The 18,631-nt window shown below is 39.1% G+C and overlaps 1 protein-coding gene across 1 annotated transcript; it reads right to left on the bottom strand.

Moving 5' to 3' along the window:
* Positions 1 to 4,099: 4,099 nt before the first annotated feature.
* On the bottom strand, positions 4,100 to 11,405 carry LOC148203038 (uncharacterized). Its single transcript, XM_088109716.1, has 4 exons — positions 10,803 to 11,405; positions 9,995 to 10,277; positions 9,605 to 9,928; positions 4,100 to 4,176 (listed from the first exon to the last, which is right to left on the bottom strand). Exons 1-4 carry the CDS (start codon positions 11,403 to 11,405, stop codon positions 4,100 to 4,102), a joined length of 1,287 nt encoding a protein of 428 aa, XP_087965842.1.
* Between the last annotated feature and the right edge of the window lie 7,226 nt (positions 11,406 to 18,631).

Here is an 18,631-nt window from a genome sequence, read left to right as displayed (position 1 = left end):
AAAGTAAAGAATTTTACGTTTTACAAAATAAATAAATATCTGTCACATATAATTATTTTATTTATATCCATTTATGAATAAAAATATGTTTATACTAAATATGTCACATATGATATTTTCGCAAAGTATTATTTAGCACGACTTCATTTACTAAAAGCTAAATCTGAATATAGGCTTTTGTGGTGTGGTGGAGAGAGGTTCTACGTCATGATCATAAACTTTTATTTTCGCAACTACTTGTGATCTTCATACCGGAGAATACTGTTGTCTAGTTTTGTTCATTGCACAAGTCTCCTCACAGCCCTCTTAAACATGTAGTAGATTGGTAAAAACCTCAATGTTTCAACTTTTTTTATTATATAAATGTATGCTAAAACAATTTTTTTTTATAGTTCCCTTACAACACATATGATGTTATCTAGGAGATCTACTGCTACAGCTAAAAAGCTTGCATGGGTTCCCCTTAAGGTTTGGTATTTTAGTCCATACTTTGTTACATTTTGTACTATTTCAATGATGTTACTTAACATTTTATAATTGTGATGATATATTGTAGTGTAATAAACAAATGAGGTCATATGAATGGGGTTACTACGTCATGTTTTGGATGATGACCATTATTCGTGCACAATACACCAGTGGATGGCACACGGTAATATTTAGGTTTGAATTTTATTTTCTCTATAGTTTAGAATTCATATACACTAATTGAAATCATTGTGTTTTATGCAAAGATTAAATGTGACTGCTCCAATTCCAAAGAAGACACTCGTGAGGAAAGCACTGGCTAAATATGTAATTCAATTATATAATAGTATGTAGTAGAGATTAGGATATAGTAAATTCTAAGTTTATGCTTCTAAGTTGTTTTATTCTTTTGTACATTATTATTAGTTTAACTTTGTACATTAGATTGATTTATGTTTCAAAGTTGATTTATAATTACATTAGATTGATTTATGTTTCTAAGAAGTTGATTTATGATTACATTGAATGTATTTGTTTTAATATAATTTTCATTCAAAATATACGCTTTTGGATTATTCTCGACTATTATACATTGTTCTCGCTGTAAAATTATATGCAGGTCTGTTTCTGCAATTGGGAATGTTGCAGAAATAGACTTGTTCTTAAAAAAAATAGGGGAATATGCCTCGGTTGTGGCCATAACCGAGGCAGAAAACCCCCCTACGACATAGGTTCAGGTCCCAACCGAGGCATAAAGTCTTGCGAAAAAAAAAAAAAAAAAAAAAGACATACTGCATCGGTTGACTTTGAACAGAGGTGAAATTGTCCACCTTTTTGCCTCGGTTCATAACCGAGGCATAAAAGTCTAGACTTTTTGCCTCTCATGTATATGCCTTGGTTCAGGAACCGCTGCCAAAGGGCAAAAATAACCGCTGTTGTTTCTCCTGACTGCACTAGTGCATGTGTGCCTCCTTTTTAAAGAAAGAAAAACCCCTGACGTGACTGATAACAGTTGAAAAACTGTTATTTTCATGCTTAAAATTGATACTAAAAGCAACCTTTAACATTTAGAAACTAGCTTGAAATCATGCTTTTGGTCATATTTTTAGAAATAAGAGAGCTGGACAGGTTTATGCTTGATTTCAGTGTTTTTGTGCATGTTTTAAGGTGAATTTGGTGAAAGAAGTGAAGAAGGACAGAGATGGAATCAGAAAAGACATCAAAAAGTGCAAAAGGAGAAGCCGCAACTGCCGCTCAGCGGCAATTTACCGTTGAGCGGCACTCAGGCAGTCACGTTGGATCCGCTGAGGGGTGAAAAGGCCGCTGAGGGGAGAAAAACAACTCACGCACTTACCGCTGAGCGGTAGTTTACCGCTGAGCGGCACTATTTTTGGGCTTGGGCCTAATTTTCTGTAATTTTAGAATAGTATATAAGCTTTAGGACGTCCTAGGGTTTATATCTTTGGCAGAGACGAAGCAAACACTCTCTTTTCCACCCCTTGAAGGAAGATCTTGGATGCTCAGGCTACCTCCTCCTCTTTCTAGGGTTTTATCTTTCATTCTTTCATTATTGTTCATCTAGTTTCACCATGAATATGGTGAACTAAACCTTGTATTGTTGTTGGGGAATCAATGTAATCTTGTGAAACTCTCATATATGGAATTTGTGATTTAATGTCTTATATTAAGATATATGCTTTCTTTCATCTTTAGCTAGGGTGTTTCCTCTTTGCTTATTGCTTGCTTTGTTTAACTCATTCATTGCCATGATTATTGATTTTGTCGATATGGGAACGTACGGGGAAGTCTAGATCCGGGGAATTTCTCCCAATAGCATATTGGTTGCCTTTAAGCTCCTGAACTTTAAGAACTAATTACTAGGAATGCTAGGAATTGTATGAACTCGTAATTAGGGATAGGCCTTCTTGCAAGGTGATTTAGAGAGTGGCATTAGCATTGATGATAAGAATGATGAATTCCTGAAAATATATGAGAGTGGATAAGATGAAATTGATAACCCCAACAACATACTCATCCATCTAATTCATTAAAGTGTTTGTATTCTGTTTTCTCCATTGATCAAATTCATGCATAATATTTAATTAATGTCTCTTGCATTAAAACCTATAATCAATTTGTTCTTAAGTCTTAAATAATCAATAAATCACATAGCTAAACTAGGTCGTGAGTCCTTTGGGAGAACGATACTTGGTCTTACCGAGTTTTATTACTTGATACGATTCGGTCACACTTGCCGATTGTTAAACAAGTTTGTGGCGCCGTCTTTCGGTGTTCATAAATTTGTCATAAGTGACCGTGTTGGACACCGTGCTCTTCATTTAAAAAAAAAGGAAAACACTCCAAATTTTGAATCACCGTTTTCTACTTCAGCATAAATGAATGTCCATCTTCTCAAAGAAAAATGAATCACCAGACTGTGCACCGCTAAAATGAATCACCACATGTTTCTTTTTCTCCCAGCAAAGATGAATGACCGCTTCCATCTAAAATGAAAAATATGCTTCTAAAATTCCATCATCCGTTGAACAGTGTGCACCATTTCTTTAATGAAAATTGAATGTGATGAAAGATGTGCCATGTGTGTGGCGGCTGACACCAAAAACCTAGGGTTCCATGTAAGCCACCCCCACTTGGGCTTAATCTATTTGCCAAAAATTGGCCCAAAATGCAAAAGTTGGTCCAACAATCCTAAACCACTAAATTACAATATAATTAATTCTAAAATGTCTATGTGGAGAGTCTTGAATTTTGTGGCAGCCCTCCAAATGTCCCAAAATGTACTTCCAAAATTTTCCCTGCAATCAATAATGAAAATAATGAGCTCAAATAATTCAAATTAATTAAAATAAAAATTTCTGGTCAAATTAAGCACAATTAGCAAAAATGGGGAAATAATGGACATTCAAACACAATTCCCTATTTAAATCCGGTACAATAAACTAAGTGAAGTCAAGAAAATATTGACTCATCAATGCGTTTCTACGCTTCTCCCGTCCAAAGGTATAATCCCTAGGACGTCCAAGTCCTTAAATGGAACATAAAAATAACAGAAAACAGGTCCAAGCCCACAAAACTGGCGCTCAATGCCCCACTTAGGGCGCCCAGGCAGCGTGCCGAATCATATGACGCTCAGGGTCAGCTCAGAAGGCAAGCATGCATGGTGCGACTCGAGGAATTGGCGCTCAACACCCTGTTGAGTCACCGATAAGTGTACTGGCTCGTATAAGTAATATAAAATGGTAAGACCAAGTATCGTGTGCCAAGAGACTCTCAGCACTAGACAATCGTGTGATAACTCGATTAATTAAGACTTAAAAGGAACAAAATTATTGCTTTAGAATGCAAATACAGAAAATTAAATATGAATGCAATTTTGATCAATTGAAGAGTAGCACAACGATGAACGGGTGATGTTTATGTTATGAGATGAATATGTTGTTGGGGTTAGATTTCACCAAGTTTACTCTCATGTATATAAGAATTCTTCTTCTTTCATTAAAGTCAACGGCACTCACTAAATTACTTAAAACCTGATCTCTCGGTGAAGAAAGCCTATCCTTAATTACTAGTTCATACGATTCCTAGCATTCCTAATAATTAATTCTTAAGATCAGGAGCTTAAGACGACAAAAGACTCATACCCACATCCTTGAGAAATACTACTCTTAGGAATAATTCTACAAGAACCTGAATAGTAAGGAACCTCCCGACACTCATGCAATTCATACATCACGCTATGAATGAGTTAAACAAAGCAAGCTTTGATCACAGAAGAATTACCCTAATAGTTAATGAAAGAAGCATATATTATTAAGAATCAATTCAAATGCATGAGAGTTCACACGGTTACATCATCCCCCACAATAAATAGAAGTTAGTTCCCCATTGTCATGGTGAAACTAGATGTACAATGGAGAAGAATGAGATAGAAAAACCCTAAAAGTGTAAGATGGAGGCTCCTGCATCCAAATCCGCCTTTAGAGAGTGGAAGAGTGTGTTGTTGCGCCTCCTCTGCCAAAGATACAAAACCTAGGGCGTCTGGGTACTTTAAATAGTGCGGAATCAAAACAGAAACAAAGCCCAGGCTGATAACGGTTGAAAATACCGTTATCTGTGATGTAATTTTGATACTAAATGCACCCTTTTCTGCTTAGAAACTTGCTTGGAATCATGTTTTTCTGTTAAGTTGTGTGAATAAGAGAGTTTAGATTGAATTTAATGGTTTTATGACTAATTCTCCTTGTTTTGGTTGAAAATGACATAATATGGAAAGCAGAGATGAAATGGTAAGGAGATGGAGCTTAGAAAGGCCTGGAAAAGCACTAGAAGAGAGGGATGCTCGAAGCTTGGGCGCCCTTTTTAGGAGGCTTGAGCGCAGCAGAGTGTTGCTCACCGCTCGGGCGCCCTTTTTGGGGCACTTGAGCGCCAGATGCACGAAGCTTGGTGATGAGAGGGTCGCGCACATTAAATATAATTCAAGAAATAACGACTCATCAAAATAGACCACACTTAGTCTTTTGCACTCCTGGGCAAAACCAAGACGAAAACCAGGGAACTACTCAAACCTCAGGAAGCTGACACAGACTCGAAAGACAGACCACAAGACTCCAAAACAGAAACACAGTTGCACAATTCTCACAAACTCTGGACGGTAAAAGGTATAGGCAGAATCCCACACAAAGTCAATGAAAGCAAATACTCAAAGAATCATCCAAACAATTCAGTACAAGGAAAGCAGTCAATCAGTTCAAGAGATGAATCAAAAGCAACAGAGCCTCACAGATGCACACAATCAGTGTTTCTCTCAAGTGTTTAAGGTAAATCAATGTCACTCAATGCACTCGAGAAAGCATCACAAATAGATTTGGCAAGCCTCTAATATCAACACTCAAGCACATACGCATGTTCAAATCAAAAGGTCTTTTCATGGTTGTAATGGGGCCAAGGACAAGGGAGGATATATCTGGATAAGAAGTTACAAACCATAAGGAACAGAGGAGCAATGGGGAACAAGTGTAAAAACATTCAAACACACCCACAACCTCTACTTCCATCCTCTTCTTGACTCCATTATTCACAATTATTCACTATTTTTTTTTCTGCTCTTCTTCTCTCTTTTTTTTTCATCCTGTCTCTTTTCTTTTCTCTCTTTCAAAACAAAACTGTAAAAGACAAGATACACATATATTTACCAAAACAAAACAAGAAGAGGAACCAACTAGCCAACTCATCAGAAACCCCCAAGAGACCACACTTGTTCCCAAAACACTTCCAAAGCTCCAAAATTCCCTAAGGTTAAGGTAATCATTGTTTTTCACTGAGGGCTAGTGTATGAGCTTCAAAACAAAGAAATGGTGGAAAGTATAGGCTCAAAATGGGTTATCAAAGAATTAAAACAAGGTAAGCATATTTGGCTAGAGAGGCTCAAGAACAAAATTGCCTTTATCACTTCCAAACATGCATATCACTCAAGAATTATCAACAAGAGTCAAGCCAAGGCATATGTGCAAGCAATCAAGAGACATATCACACACAAGAAAGAACATACAGTGGCTCAAATTCTCACACAGGGCATTTGTGTCACAATCAATTCAACTCTCAAACATCATGATCATCTTCCAAGCAAAGAAAAGCAAGGAATCCACATCTCAGAGTATCAATGAAGTGAAGGAAAACTGACAACCTAACCACAATCCAGAATTTACGAAAAGCATGCAAAACTGTACACAAGACACAACAAACTACATAAAAATCGAAACATGAACAAAGAAACAACCTCCCCTAATAGACCACACTTAAACGACACGATGTCCTCAGTGTGTCACAATCAGTAGATCAAACAATCAGAACAATCATCAGATATCGACAAAGTGCAATAAAAGTGAGGAGGGAAGGAGAAAAGAAACTCCCTGAGTCAGATGGGAGGATAGGTGGGGTGGACCAAAGACGTCTCCTCCACCACTACATCCACTAAAGAAGGGTTGCTGAGGAAAGGCTTCAGTCTATGCCCGTTCACCTTGAAGCTTTTAACTGTGGATGGACCTTGGATCTCTACTGCACCATAAGGATAAACATTAGTCACAACAAAAGGTCCAGTCCATTTTGATCTCAACTTACCACCCATGAGGCCGAGTCTAGAGTTATACAACAATCTTGATCACTAACAATTGCTCTAGGCACTCCAAACCTGCAAAAGAGGTGAGATCTAACAAAATCTACAACAACCCGAGCATCATTAGTCCTGGTGGCTCTAGCTTCCACCCATTTTGAAACATAATCCACAGCAAGGAGAATATAAGAGAAACCAAAAGAAACAGGAAAAGGACCCATGAAATCTATACCCCATACATCAAACACCTCACAGAACAACATAGGTTGTTGAGGCATCTCTTGTCTCTGTGAAATTGATCCTCCTGCTCTCTGACAAGGTTCACAAGTGCTGCAAATCTTCTCCGCATCTTTGAAGATGGAAGGCCAATAGAAACCATAGTCAAGCACTCTGCGAGCTGTTCTCTGTATCCCCAGATGACCACCAGGTGAGGAGGCATGACAAAACTGCAGGACCGAGTCAATCTCATGGTCCGGAATGCATCTCCTAGTAACCTGGTCACTGCACAACTTCCACAGATATGGGTCATCCCAAACATAATACTTAGCATCACTCTTAATTTTAGCAATCTGAGCACGTGATGCTAAGGGAGGAAAAACAGAAGCAACCAAATAATTTACAATGTGTGCAAACCAAGGAGTGGGGTGAGAGTAAGAAATCATCAACAAACTCTCGTCAGGAAAGGTATCTTGTATGGGCAACACATCAGCTTCATTCCCAACTTTTTCAATCCGGCTTAGGTGGTCTGCAACCAAATTTCGTGCTCCACTCCGGTCTTCAATTTGCAAGTCAAACTCCTGGAGCAGTAGCATCCACCTGATCAATCTAGGCTTTGACTCCGCCTTTTTCAACAGAAACTTTAGAGCTGCATGGTCAGTATACACAATAACAGGTGATCCAAGCAAATATGACCTAAACTTATCAAGGGCAAAAACAATTGCCAACAACTCTTTTTCAGTGGTGGTATAATTTGCCTGGGCAACATCCAAAGTGCGTGAAGCATAATAGATCACTCTCGGCAGCTTGTCAATTTTCTGTGTCAAGACAGCCCCTAATGCATAATTAGACGCATCACACATGAGCTCAAATGGGGCTGTCCAATCCGGTGCCTGAATGATAGGGGCGGTGGTCAAAGCTTCCTTCAAGCAATCAAACGCCTGCTTGCATCTGTCATCAAAAGAAAAGTCAATATCTTTCTACAGCAGTCTGGACAAGGGAAGCGCCTTCTTGCTGAAATCTTTGATGAAGCGCCTGTAGAAACCTGCATGTCCAAGAAAAGATCGCACCTCTCGCACGCAAGAGGGGTAAGGCAACTGCGAAATCACAGATATCTTAGCAGGGTCTACCTCTATTCCCTTTTCAGAAATGATATGCCCTAGAACCAAACCTTGTCCAACCATGAAGTGACATTTCTCAAAATTGAGAACAAGGTTTGTTTCTATGCATCTTTTCAAAACTTTTTCCAGACTGTCTAAACATGCATCAAAGGAGGATCCATACACAGTAAAATCATCCATAAACACCTCTATGCAATTCTCAAGAAAGTCGCTAAAAATGCTAAGCATACACCCCTGGAAGGTACCAGGGGCGTTGCATAGACCAAAGGGCATCCTCCTATAGGCAAAAGTGCCAAAGGGGCAGGTGAATGTGGTTTTTTCTTGATCCTCAGGCGCAATATTTATTTGAAAGTAACCAGAAAAACCATCAAGAAAACAATAATGAGATTTACCTGTCAGGCGCTCCAGCATCTGATCAATGAATGGCAGGGGGAAATGATCTTTCCTGGTTGCTTGGTTGAGCCTTCTATAGTCAATGCAGACTCTCCAACTGTTCTGCACTCTAGCTGGGATAAGCTCATCCCTCTCATTCTTCACCACAGTGAGGCCAGTTTTCTTGGGCACAACATGGATGGGGCTAACCCACTGACTGTCTGAAATAGGGTAGATGATCTCAGCTTGCAAAAGCTTGGTCACCTCCTTCTTGATGACGTCCATGATCACGGGGTTTTGCCTTCTTTGTGGCTGTCTCACTGCCTTGCCCCATCTTCCAAAAGAATTCTATGCATGCATGTGGATGGGCTAATACCAGGTATGTCAGCCAAACTCCAACCAATGGCCTTCTTGTGCTTCCTCAGCACACCAAGCAACTTCTCCTCTTGAACAGAATCAAGGGAGGTGGAAATGATCACCGGTTTCTTCTCATCATCCTCCAAGTACACGTACTTGAGGTTATCTGGGAGCTGTTTCAACTCAAGAGTAGGTGCCTGCAAGTCAGATTCAATTGTACTTCCTACAAGGTGGTTAGTGCATTCTGACTCCAAAGAATTCACAGGTAAAGGCGGAACACCTATCTCATCAAGCTCCAAATCCATATCCATGACAATTACATTATCAACATCATCCATATCAAAAACATCATCAACATCATGGATATCAAAATTCTCTTCAAAATCAACATCATTCTCAAATTCAGATTCAATGCATGTATGTAGAGCAGATAGAAAAGAATGCTCTTTCTTATGCAAAGAATCAAAATCATCAACAACATATTTATCAATAATGTCATCCAATGCATCGATCTTAAACAGAGAATGGTCCTCAGCTGGAAATTTCATTGCATCAAGGATATTAAAATGAACAACAATATCAGCAAATTCCATAGACAAAGTTCCAGCATACACATCAATCTTAGTTCGGGCAGTTTTCAAGAATGGCCTGCCTAAGATAATGGGAGCGGATCCATGAGAGAATCCCTCCTCCATTTCCAAAACATAAAAGTCAGCAGGAAAAATCAATTCACCAACCCTAACCAAGACATCCTCTATGAAACCTGCTGGGTGGGTAACACTCCTATTGGCCAACTGAATGACCACACCCGTGGTTTGCAAAGGACCAAGAGACAAAGATGCATATATAAACAAAGGCATGACATTAACAGAAGCACCCAAATCAAGCATGGCATTTTCAAATTTATTGTTTCCAATCACACAAGGAATGCAAAATATACCTGGGTCCTTGCACTTTTTAGGGATGTGCGGGACCGACTTACCAATAAGCGCAGATACATTCCTTCCCATGCTAATCCTCTCATTTCCCTTCATCTTCCTCTTGTGTGTGCACAGCTCCTTCAAGAATTTGGCATACTTCGGTATCTGCTTGATGGCATCAAGTAGAGGTATGTTCACCTCTACCTTCCTGAAGGTCTCCAGAATTTCCTTATCCACATCTTCCATCTTTTTGCTAGGAAGTGCCCGTGAAGGGAATGGTAGAGGGATAGGTCGGTCAACCAATGGAGAAGGTGCGGCAGCGGTGGTGGTGGAAGAGGGAGAAGCTCCACTTGAAGAAGAACCACCGGCTGGAGAAGAAGATTCACCCACCTCAAATGCCTTGCTCGGACCGTCATGGTCGTTCTTTCTAGGACAAGTAGCAGGCATGGGTGTAGGTGTAGAAGCGGGCTCTGAAGGCATAACAATCTGCTTCCCTGATCTGAGGGTTATGACACTCACATTCCTTGGGTTCTGCACAGTCTGGGATGGTAACTTATCCGAATTCTGAGACTGCGCCTGGTTTATCTGAGTAGCCATCTGACCCATCTGGTTAGTGAGACTCTGTATGGAAGCTCTAGTCTCTTGCTGAAACTGCAGGTTTTGCATAGTCATCTGTCTCACTAACTCTTCCAATGAAGGTTCAGACGAAGTGGAAGGTTGGGCAACTGGCTGGGTAGGTGCCTCTTGTTGCTGCTGTTGTTGTTGCCTCTGGTGTTGTTGCATTGGTGGAGGCACATATCTGTTAGGTGCTCCAGCATTCTGGAAAGGTGGTGCCTGCTGTTGATGCTGTGGCGCATTGTTCCATCTCAGATTGGGGTGATTCCTCCACCCTGGGTTGTACCTGTTGCTGGATAAGTCATGATTTTGCTGTTGTTGCTGCCTGTTGTTGTAGATGTTCGTAGCATAAGCCTGAGGCGCATCAGAGGCAGCAGAGTGCTGCAAAGAAGGACAAGCATCTGTATAGTGGTCACTGGAAGGACAAATAGCACATAGTCGTGCAACAGATGCAGATGGAGCTGCAGATCTGTGGTTGGTAGTCAACTGTGTCACCATCTTCGTAAGAGAGTCAATCTTTCCTTCCAACTTGCTTTCAACAGCTGATAAAGACTGGGCAACAACATCATGTACGCCCCTCACCACAATGGCATCATTCCTGGTGCTAAACTGCTGGGAGTTGGAGGCCATCTTCTCAATCAATTGCCTGGCCTCAGCAGGTGTGGTGTCTCCAAGAGCTCCACCACTGGCAGCATCAATCATATCACGGTCCATGTTGTTCAAACCCTCATAGAAATACTGGACAAGGAGATGCTCAGGTATCTGATGGTGGGGACAACTAGCACAAAGTGTCTTGAATCTCTCCCAATACTCATATAAGTTCTCTCCACCAAGCTGCCTAATCCCAGTTATGTCTTTTCTGATTGTTGTGGTCCGGGCTGCTGGAAAAAATTTATCTAAGAACAGCCTCTTCAGATCATCCCAGCTAGTGACGGATCTAGGCGCCAAACCATACAACCAATCCTTAGCAACATTTTCCAATGAATGAGGGAATGCCTTCAAGAAGATGTGCTCTTCAGGAACATCATGTGGTTTCATACTAGAACAGACAATGTGGAATTCCTTCAAATGCTTATGAGGACTCTCACCTGCAAGACCATGAAACTTGGGCAACAAATGGATCAGTCCAGTCTTGAGAACAAATGGAACGTCCTCATCAGGATATTGGATGCACAAGCTTTCGATATCGAAATCAGGTGCAGCCATCTCCCTAAAAGTCCTCCCACGAGGTGGAGGTTGTGCCATATTGTTCTCAGTGTGAAAAACAACAGAATCAGAATCAGAATCACGTGCAGATGCAACAGATGCAGTAGATGCAGTATGCACAAAGTACTCAACAGTGGGATGCACAGTATCCAATGGAACAGACTCAAAAACAGACTCTAAAGATAAATTTCTAGAATGCCTAGCTAACCTATGAAAAGTTCTATCAATCTCAGGATCAAAGGGTGGTATAGGCCCAGGATTTCCCCTAGTCATGCACTAAGTCACAACACCCTAAAATCATGAAACGATATCACAAAAATTTTGAACACACAAAACAACCTAAACAAACAAATCACACACACTCAAACATACAAGACAAAACACAACACACAAACAACACATTATCAAGACAAAAGACCTAAAACTGAACCGTTGGTCCCCGGCAGCGGCGCCATTTTGATGAGAGGGTCGCGCCTCCCACAAAAGTTGTGCATAAAATTAATGCAGTATAAACTAGGAAGTGACTCCTAGGTCGTCTCTCAAGGACCAAATTGTGGTTCAGTCTCAGATCAAACACGTAGTGGGGGGGTTTTGTGAATGCAATTGACAAAATTAAAACTGATAATTAAACACAACCGAATACAATTGGAAATATTAAAGTAAATCAAAACATTAAACCGAACAATCCTAACCGCACACCAGCCAGTTAATTAAATTGGATTTGAAAAATGGATGAGTTAATAAAATGAAATAAAACCAGACAGACTAGTGACTAAAAACACATGAAATATCTAGCCTGCGAGACCGAATGGTCTATGTTAGTCCTTGGAAGCACTAGATGCATAAACTAACTAGATGCATAAACTAATTAAATGCATAAACCATAATCAGCTAGGCGAGACGTCAAACAACACATCAAGCACCTTCCAACAATTGAATAACCGAGCTTCTAAATTAAAAGAAAGAAAACAGCGCTTCACCAATCATTTAATCACCACTTCTGCCTCAAAGATTTTGGACGTGAGCTGTGTACCACTTCTTCAAAAGCTGAATGAAACTTGGGAGCTCTTACTTCAAGACATGAATGCACCGTGTGCTTTCTCTCCATCCTTCTCTCCATCAAGCTTCCTTCCACACGTCCAACACAATCCTTGCTGCACCGCTGCTCTGCATCCAACTCATCATCAAACGTGCGTCCATCACGTGCTGGACCAAAATATTAAAAGCGAGAATTAACCCCTCCAATAAAACAATTTCAGCATAAGACTAACTCCTTCCAGCCGTAACACCACATTCCAGCACCGTTTTTCTTCCAGCCAGCGTGGCACCTCCAGCTCCTAAATCTCCGTGCAGCACCTTGCTTCCAGCTCCTTCACCATTTCCAATTCATTCTACCTCTGCACCTACTACCCGTGCACACCAACACCTCATGCTTCCAGCCGTGACAAGCACCTCACACACCAACGTGCTGCTGCTCCTCATTATCTCATCACTTTCTCCTTCTCCCGTGCTTCACCATTTCTTCTTTGCTTCACGTTCCAGCACAATACGCGGACACCATTCCTTCTCAATATCCATGTGCTTCTCCCACCAGCTCCAAGCCGAGACACCTATACTACTCGGTGCTGCTTCAACAGCTCACCGCTTCATTTCAAAGGAAAAGAAAGAAGGCTTCTAATATTCTCCATCTAGCACCGCATCCTCCAAGGCTCTCATCACTTTTCGGTGCAGCATCTCACGCTTGTCTTCCAACCAGCCGTGACTCCAATAAAAAAGAATTAACGTTTCCTCTTTAAAAGAAAGAAAATTTGAGTAACTCTACTGGACGGTGCTAGCATGGAATGAAGCTTCCAAAGTGTAAAACCCAAACGAAAAGGGGCAATAAGAAATCAGCAAAAATAATCACCATCATCTCTTCATTCATCCATTGCAAAAAAAAAACGCGTACAACCCCCCCAGAAAAATTCAAAACAAATACAGTAGCCTTCAAAGCTAAGAGCCGAGAGTATGTGTCTAAAGTGGCGGCTGGCCTCCTTTTCTAAGGGCCGTGTGTCCCTTTTTAGGGTAGGGTCCACACATACAAAAACCCTAGGTCCAAGTCATTAATTTCTAATTTTGGGTCTAATCTAATTTACCAAAAATTGACCCAAAATATAAGAGTTGATTCAAAAATTCTAAACTACTGAATTACAATTTAATTAATTCAAAAATGTTTGTCTGGAGAGTCTTGAATTTATTTGGCAATCTTCCTGATGTCCCAAAATGTATTTCCGAAATTTTCCTGCACTTCAAAAATGCACTTAATCAGCTCAGAAAATCCAAATTAGCACAATTACAAATTTCCGACCAAATTAAGCAGAATTCGGAAAAACGGGGAAATAACAAGCAATTAAACACAATTCCCTGGTTTATTTAAGTGCAAGAAACTAAATATAATTCAAGAAATAACGACTCATCACTTGGGCGTCATTTCTGAGGCTTTGTTTCTGTTTTGTTTTTGCTCTATTTAACGGAACTAGGCGTTCTAGGTTTTGCAAATCTGGCTAGAGCAGCACAACAACACACTTTTAGGGTTTTACTATCTCATGCTTTTCCATTAGTCATCTAGTCTCTCCATGTCTTTGGGGAACTAAACTCTATTTGTTGTTGGGGGATAATGTAACTTTGTGAACTCTCATGTATTTGATTTGATTCTTAATAACATATGCTTTTTCATTAATTGTTAGAGTAATTCATCTATTCTTATTACATGTTGTGTTTAACTCATTCATAGCATGATGTATGAATTGCATGACAACAAACCTCATGCACCTTATTTTTCACAAAAGTCCATTTTTCAACCCAAACTCTACAAGTTCTCTGAACTTTAGACTTCTTGTTTTGATGCATGTTTCTATTGTATTACATTCAGATAATTTAGACATTCAACAAGTTGTAGAATTGCATTACATTCAGATAATTTAGTTTCTAGATTACTAACTTTATTTCTTAAAACAACTTCTTCATCTAACACTTTTTCATACTTTAGTTTCAGTTCATTATGCTCTTTCTTTAGCTTTTTATGTGCAACATCAAGTTTTTCAGATTCATTCATTAATTCAAAGAATGCTTTTTGTAAATCTAACTCACTAGATTCAAAGCTAGAATCACTTACTTGACTTCCAGCGTCTTCTGAGTCAGCCATTAAGAAGAGATTTGCTTCATCATCTGAGTCACTTGAGCTTGAAGAGTTAGAAGCATTTTCTTCCCAAGCTATGTAAGCTTTCTTCTTCTTTGGGAACTTTCTTTCCTTCTTTTCTTCACTCTTCTTATTCTTAGGACAGTCAGTCTTCACATGTCCTCTTTCTCCACATCCATAGCACTTGACACTTGATTGAGAACCTTAATTTTCTTTCCTTTCTCCATTGTATTTATCTTTTCCTTTTGCTCTCATAAATTTAGCAAACTTCTTTATCATGAGGCTCATGTTTTCCTCATCATCATCAGAATCATCATCTTCAATTCTTCTTGAACCTTTTCCTTTAGAAATTTCATATTTGTAGGCAAGTGTCTTTCTTTTGCCTTAATCCTCTTCCGCAGTTAATCTTTTCAGCTCAAGATCGTGCTCACGAAGCTTTCCAAAGAGAATCGCTATTGACATCTGAGTGAGGTTTTGAGACTCCGAGATGGCAGTCACCTTCGGTTTCCAAGACCTGTCCAATGATTTTAATATTTTTACATTCAATTCATCAGTGTCAAAATTCTTACCCAACCCTGTCAAGTGGTTCACAATGTGAGTGAAGCGCTTTTGAACATCAGAGATTATTTCTCCAGGTTGCATTCTAAACATCTCGTACTCCTGGATGAGCGTATTCTACTTAGCGCGTTTCACATCATCAATACCCTCATGTGTGACTCTGAGAACTTCCCACATTTCCTTGTTGTCTTACAAACACAAATTCTATATAATTCATCAAGAACAACAACAGATGAAATAATATTGCGGGCCTTAATATCAAATTGGGCTCTTCTATTTTCTTCAGAAGTCCAGTTAAAGTATGGTTTTTCTTTTTCTACACCATCAACCGTTCTTTTAGGAATATAAGCACCAGTTAGTACAACTTCTCAGATGCCTTTATCAACAGACCCCATAAAAATTTCCATTCCGACTTTCCAGAAGGCATAGTTATTGATGGACAAATTTATGATCACCAAAATATGATGTCACAAACTTGTTGAACAATCGGCAAGTATGACCGAATCGTTTCAAGTAATAAACTCGGTAAGACCAAGTATCGTTCTCCCAAAGGACTCACGACCTAGTTTAGTTGTGTGGTTCGTTGATTAGCTAAGACTTAAGAATGAAATATTTGAAGTTTAATATGCAAAACAGAAAATAAACATGTATGCATGAGATTTTGATCAATGGAAAAAGCAAAAGACAAGCACTTTCAATGAAATATATATATGAATATGTTGTTGGGGGTCAATTTCATCTTATCCACTCTCATATATTTTAGGAATTCAACATTCAAATCATCATTGTTAATGCCACTCTCTAAATTACCTTGTCAAGAAGGCCTATCCCTAATTACGAGTTCATACGATTCCTAGCATTCCTAATAATTAGTTCTCTTAGCACAGGAGCTTAACGACAACCAATATAATATTGGGAGAGATTCCCCGGATCTAGACTTCCCCGTACGTTCCCGTATCGACAAAATCAATAATCATGCATTAAATGAGTTAAACAAAGCAAGCATTAAGCAAAGAGGAAAAACCCTAACTAATGATGAAAGAAAGCATAAATCTTAGATTAAGATGCAAGCATAAATTCCATATATGAGAGCTTCAAAAGATTACATTGATTCCCCAACAAACATACAAGGTTTAGTTCACCATATTCATGGTGAACCTAGATGAACAATAATGAAAGAATGAAGGATAAAACCTTAGAAAGGTGAAGAGGTAGCCTGAGCATCCAAGATCCTCCTTCAAAGGGGTGGAAGAGAGAGTGTTTGCTTCGTTTCTGCCAAAGATACCAACCCTAAGACATCTAGGTCTTGAAATAGGACATAAAAATAATAGAAAACGGGTCCAGGCCCAAACAGATCATAAAATCGCATAAAACTGGCCCAAAACTCGTCTGGTTGACTTTTTTCGTATTTTGGTTGACTGGTTGACTTTTTGGTTGACTGTTGACTTTTCTGGTTGACTGGTTGACTTTTCTGGTTTCTGATTGACTTTTCTGATTCCATCTCTCTCCTTCTTCAATTCTTTCACTAAATTCACCTTAAAACCTGCACAAAAACACTGAAATCAAGCATAAACCTGTCCAGCTCTCTTATTTCTGAAAATATGGATAAAAGCATGATTTCAAGCTAGTTTCTAAGTGTAAAGGTTGTTTTTTGTGTCAATTTTAAGCATGAAAATAACAGTTTTTCAACTGTTATCACAACCCCAAACTTAGAACTTTGCTTGTCCTCAAGCAAACAAGATGTAACTCAATCTTCAACCAATTCATATGATGGTTCACTCATTCAAAAATCCTCTTTTTCAAGATAAGTAACAACTTCACTCAAACTTATGACCAAGAGTTCAATCAAGATGTGCACATGCTTTAGTGTTCACAAAGTCATTTAAATTCCAACAAATGCTATTTTTCATGAATGATCAATCAATTAAGCATGGATGTTCATGTGCTTATGGAATATTTCCTCACTAGGTAAAGTGTTTCACTCAACACACAAGTGTATAAGAGGTAAAGTGTTTCACTCATTCACTCCACTATCACAATGTTACATGAATCAACTTTGCCTTTCATTTTACCACAATCAAAAACATTCACAAGCATGCATCATCACAAGGACTTTTCAATGGCTTATAATGTGGCTTAGCTAACAAGAAAATTGGTTTTTCTGGATCACAAAATCCTTGAGTTAAGAGAATCATAACAACACAATTTTTCTTATTATTCCCAACTTGCCTTTGCATTTGCATTGAGCTTTGCTTCTTCTTTTTTCTTTTCTTTTTCTTTTTCTTTGCATATTCTTACTTTTTTAGCTCTTAGCTCAATGCTTTTCCTTTTTTCATGTTTTCCCAACAACCCCAAACTTGAACAATTAACAATACCACACAAGATCTTCTACTTAACTCAAGGTAAAGATTTTCAATCAAGGGTTTTCAGTGTATGTTCAAGGCTAAGGGTTCAAAGGATAGAACACAAAGTGTTCTCTTTTAGTGGGCTAACTTTATGAATTTGGCCAATAAAAAGGGTTCCAACAAACGGCCTTGATCACATGATGCAAAACAAGCAATTGATTTAATCATAGAAAACCTGGGCAAAATCATTCATGCTTTCAAAGTAATAGCATTCAATCAATAAAAACTCTGGAGCTCAAAACCTCACATATAAGCTCATTCACATTTGACATACACATCCTGCTTAATTTCACAATCACAATCATGATATCTTGCATTTGTTCACAAAGCTTGTGAATCACCTGTATAAGCATTTTAATGTGCACATCATCTCAACATCAATCAATCAATAAGCATCATCAAGCATTACTTATCAAACAATCACAGTTAATATCAAACCATCACACAAACCAGGTTTCCAATAGAGTACATCAAACCCTAATCTAAAAACAAAAACAAATAAGTTCAGAAAACTTAAACCAAACAAAAGCATAAGTCCTGCTCTAGTTATGATAGCATTCATCAGTAAATGCTATCTCAACTCCTCCTCAATCTGAGCTATCCTCTGTATCCTCCTTCTTCTTGGATCTTATAGTCTTGATTCTTTTTGCCCGATGAGGAGGCCATCCCTACATCAAACATAATTCACAAAACCAAAAGATACATTGTTAAGCATTAGTAAACCATAATGAAGAAATCAGCCCCTTCAATGATGCTCTCTCCCAACCCCAAACTTAGATGGCAAACTAGTGAGCAAGTGAGTGGAAGGGAGATTTTCTAAAGAGGGATGAGGGAAAAATTGTAGAGAACCTTTGAAAAGGTATGTAGGAGTGTGTGTGCAGAGAAGAGCATGAAAATAAAAGCATTTGCGCAGCTTAGGGTTTAAAAATACCCTAATGAGCTCAGATCCCGCTAAGGGGAAACTAAAGCCCATTTGCGAGAGTATCGCTCAGCGGTAAGTTGCCGCTCAACGGCACTTTCGTGCTGTGCTCTTCTCCTTCTTTTCTTATCCTACGTGCCTCCTAGACATGCCCCTCACTGGTTCC

Source organism: Vigna umbellata, chromosome 3 (assembly GCF_029865625.1).
Source record: "Vigna umbellata cultivar VRB3 chromosome 3, Vumbellata_1.0, whole genome shotgun sequence".
NCBI classification, from domain to species: Eukaryota; Viridiplantae; Streptophyta; class Magnoliopsida; order Fabales; family Fabaceae; genus Vigna; species Vigna umbellata.
This window is presented reverse-complemented; position numbering and strand designations above follow the sequence as displayed.

Coding starts and splice junctions, on each gene's coding strand:
- LOC148203038 (XM_088109716.1), bottom strand. CDS start 11,405: ATGGCTGCACCTGATTTCGATATCGAAAGCTTGTGCATCCAATATCCT. Junction 10,278..10,802: donor CCAACTCCCAGCAGTTTAGC/ACCAGGAATGAT, acceptor TCTGAACCTTCA/TTGGAAGAGTTAGTGAGACA. Junction 4,177..9,604: donor TAAAAAGTGCAAGGACCCAG/GTATATTTTGCA, acceptor CTTACTATTCAG/GTTCTTGTAGAATTATTCCT.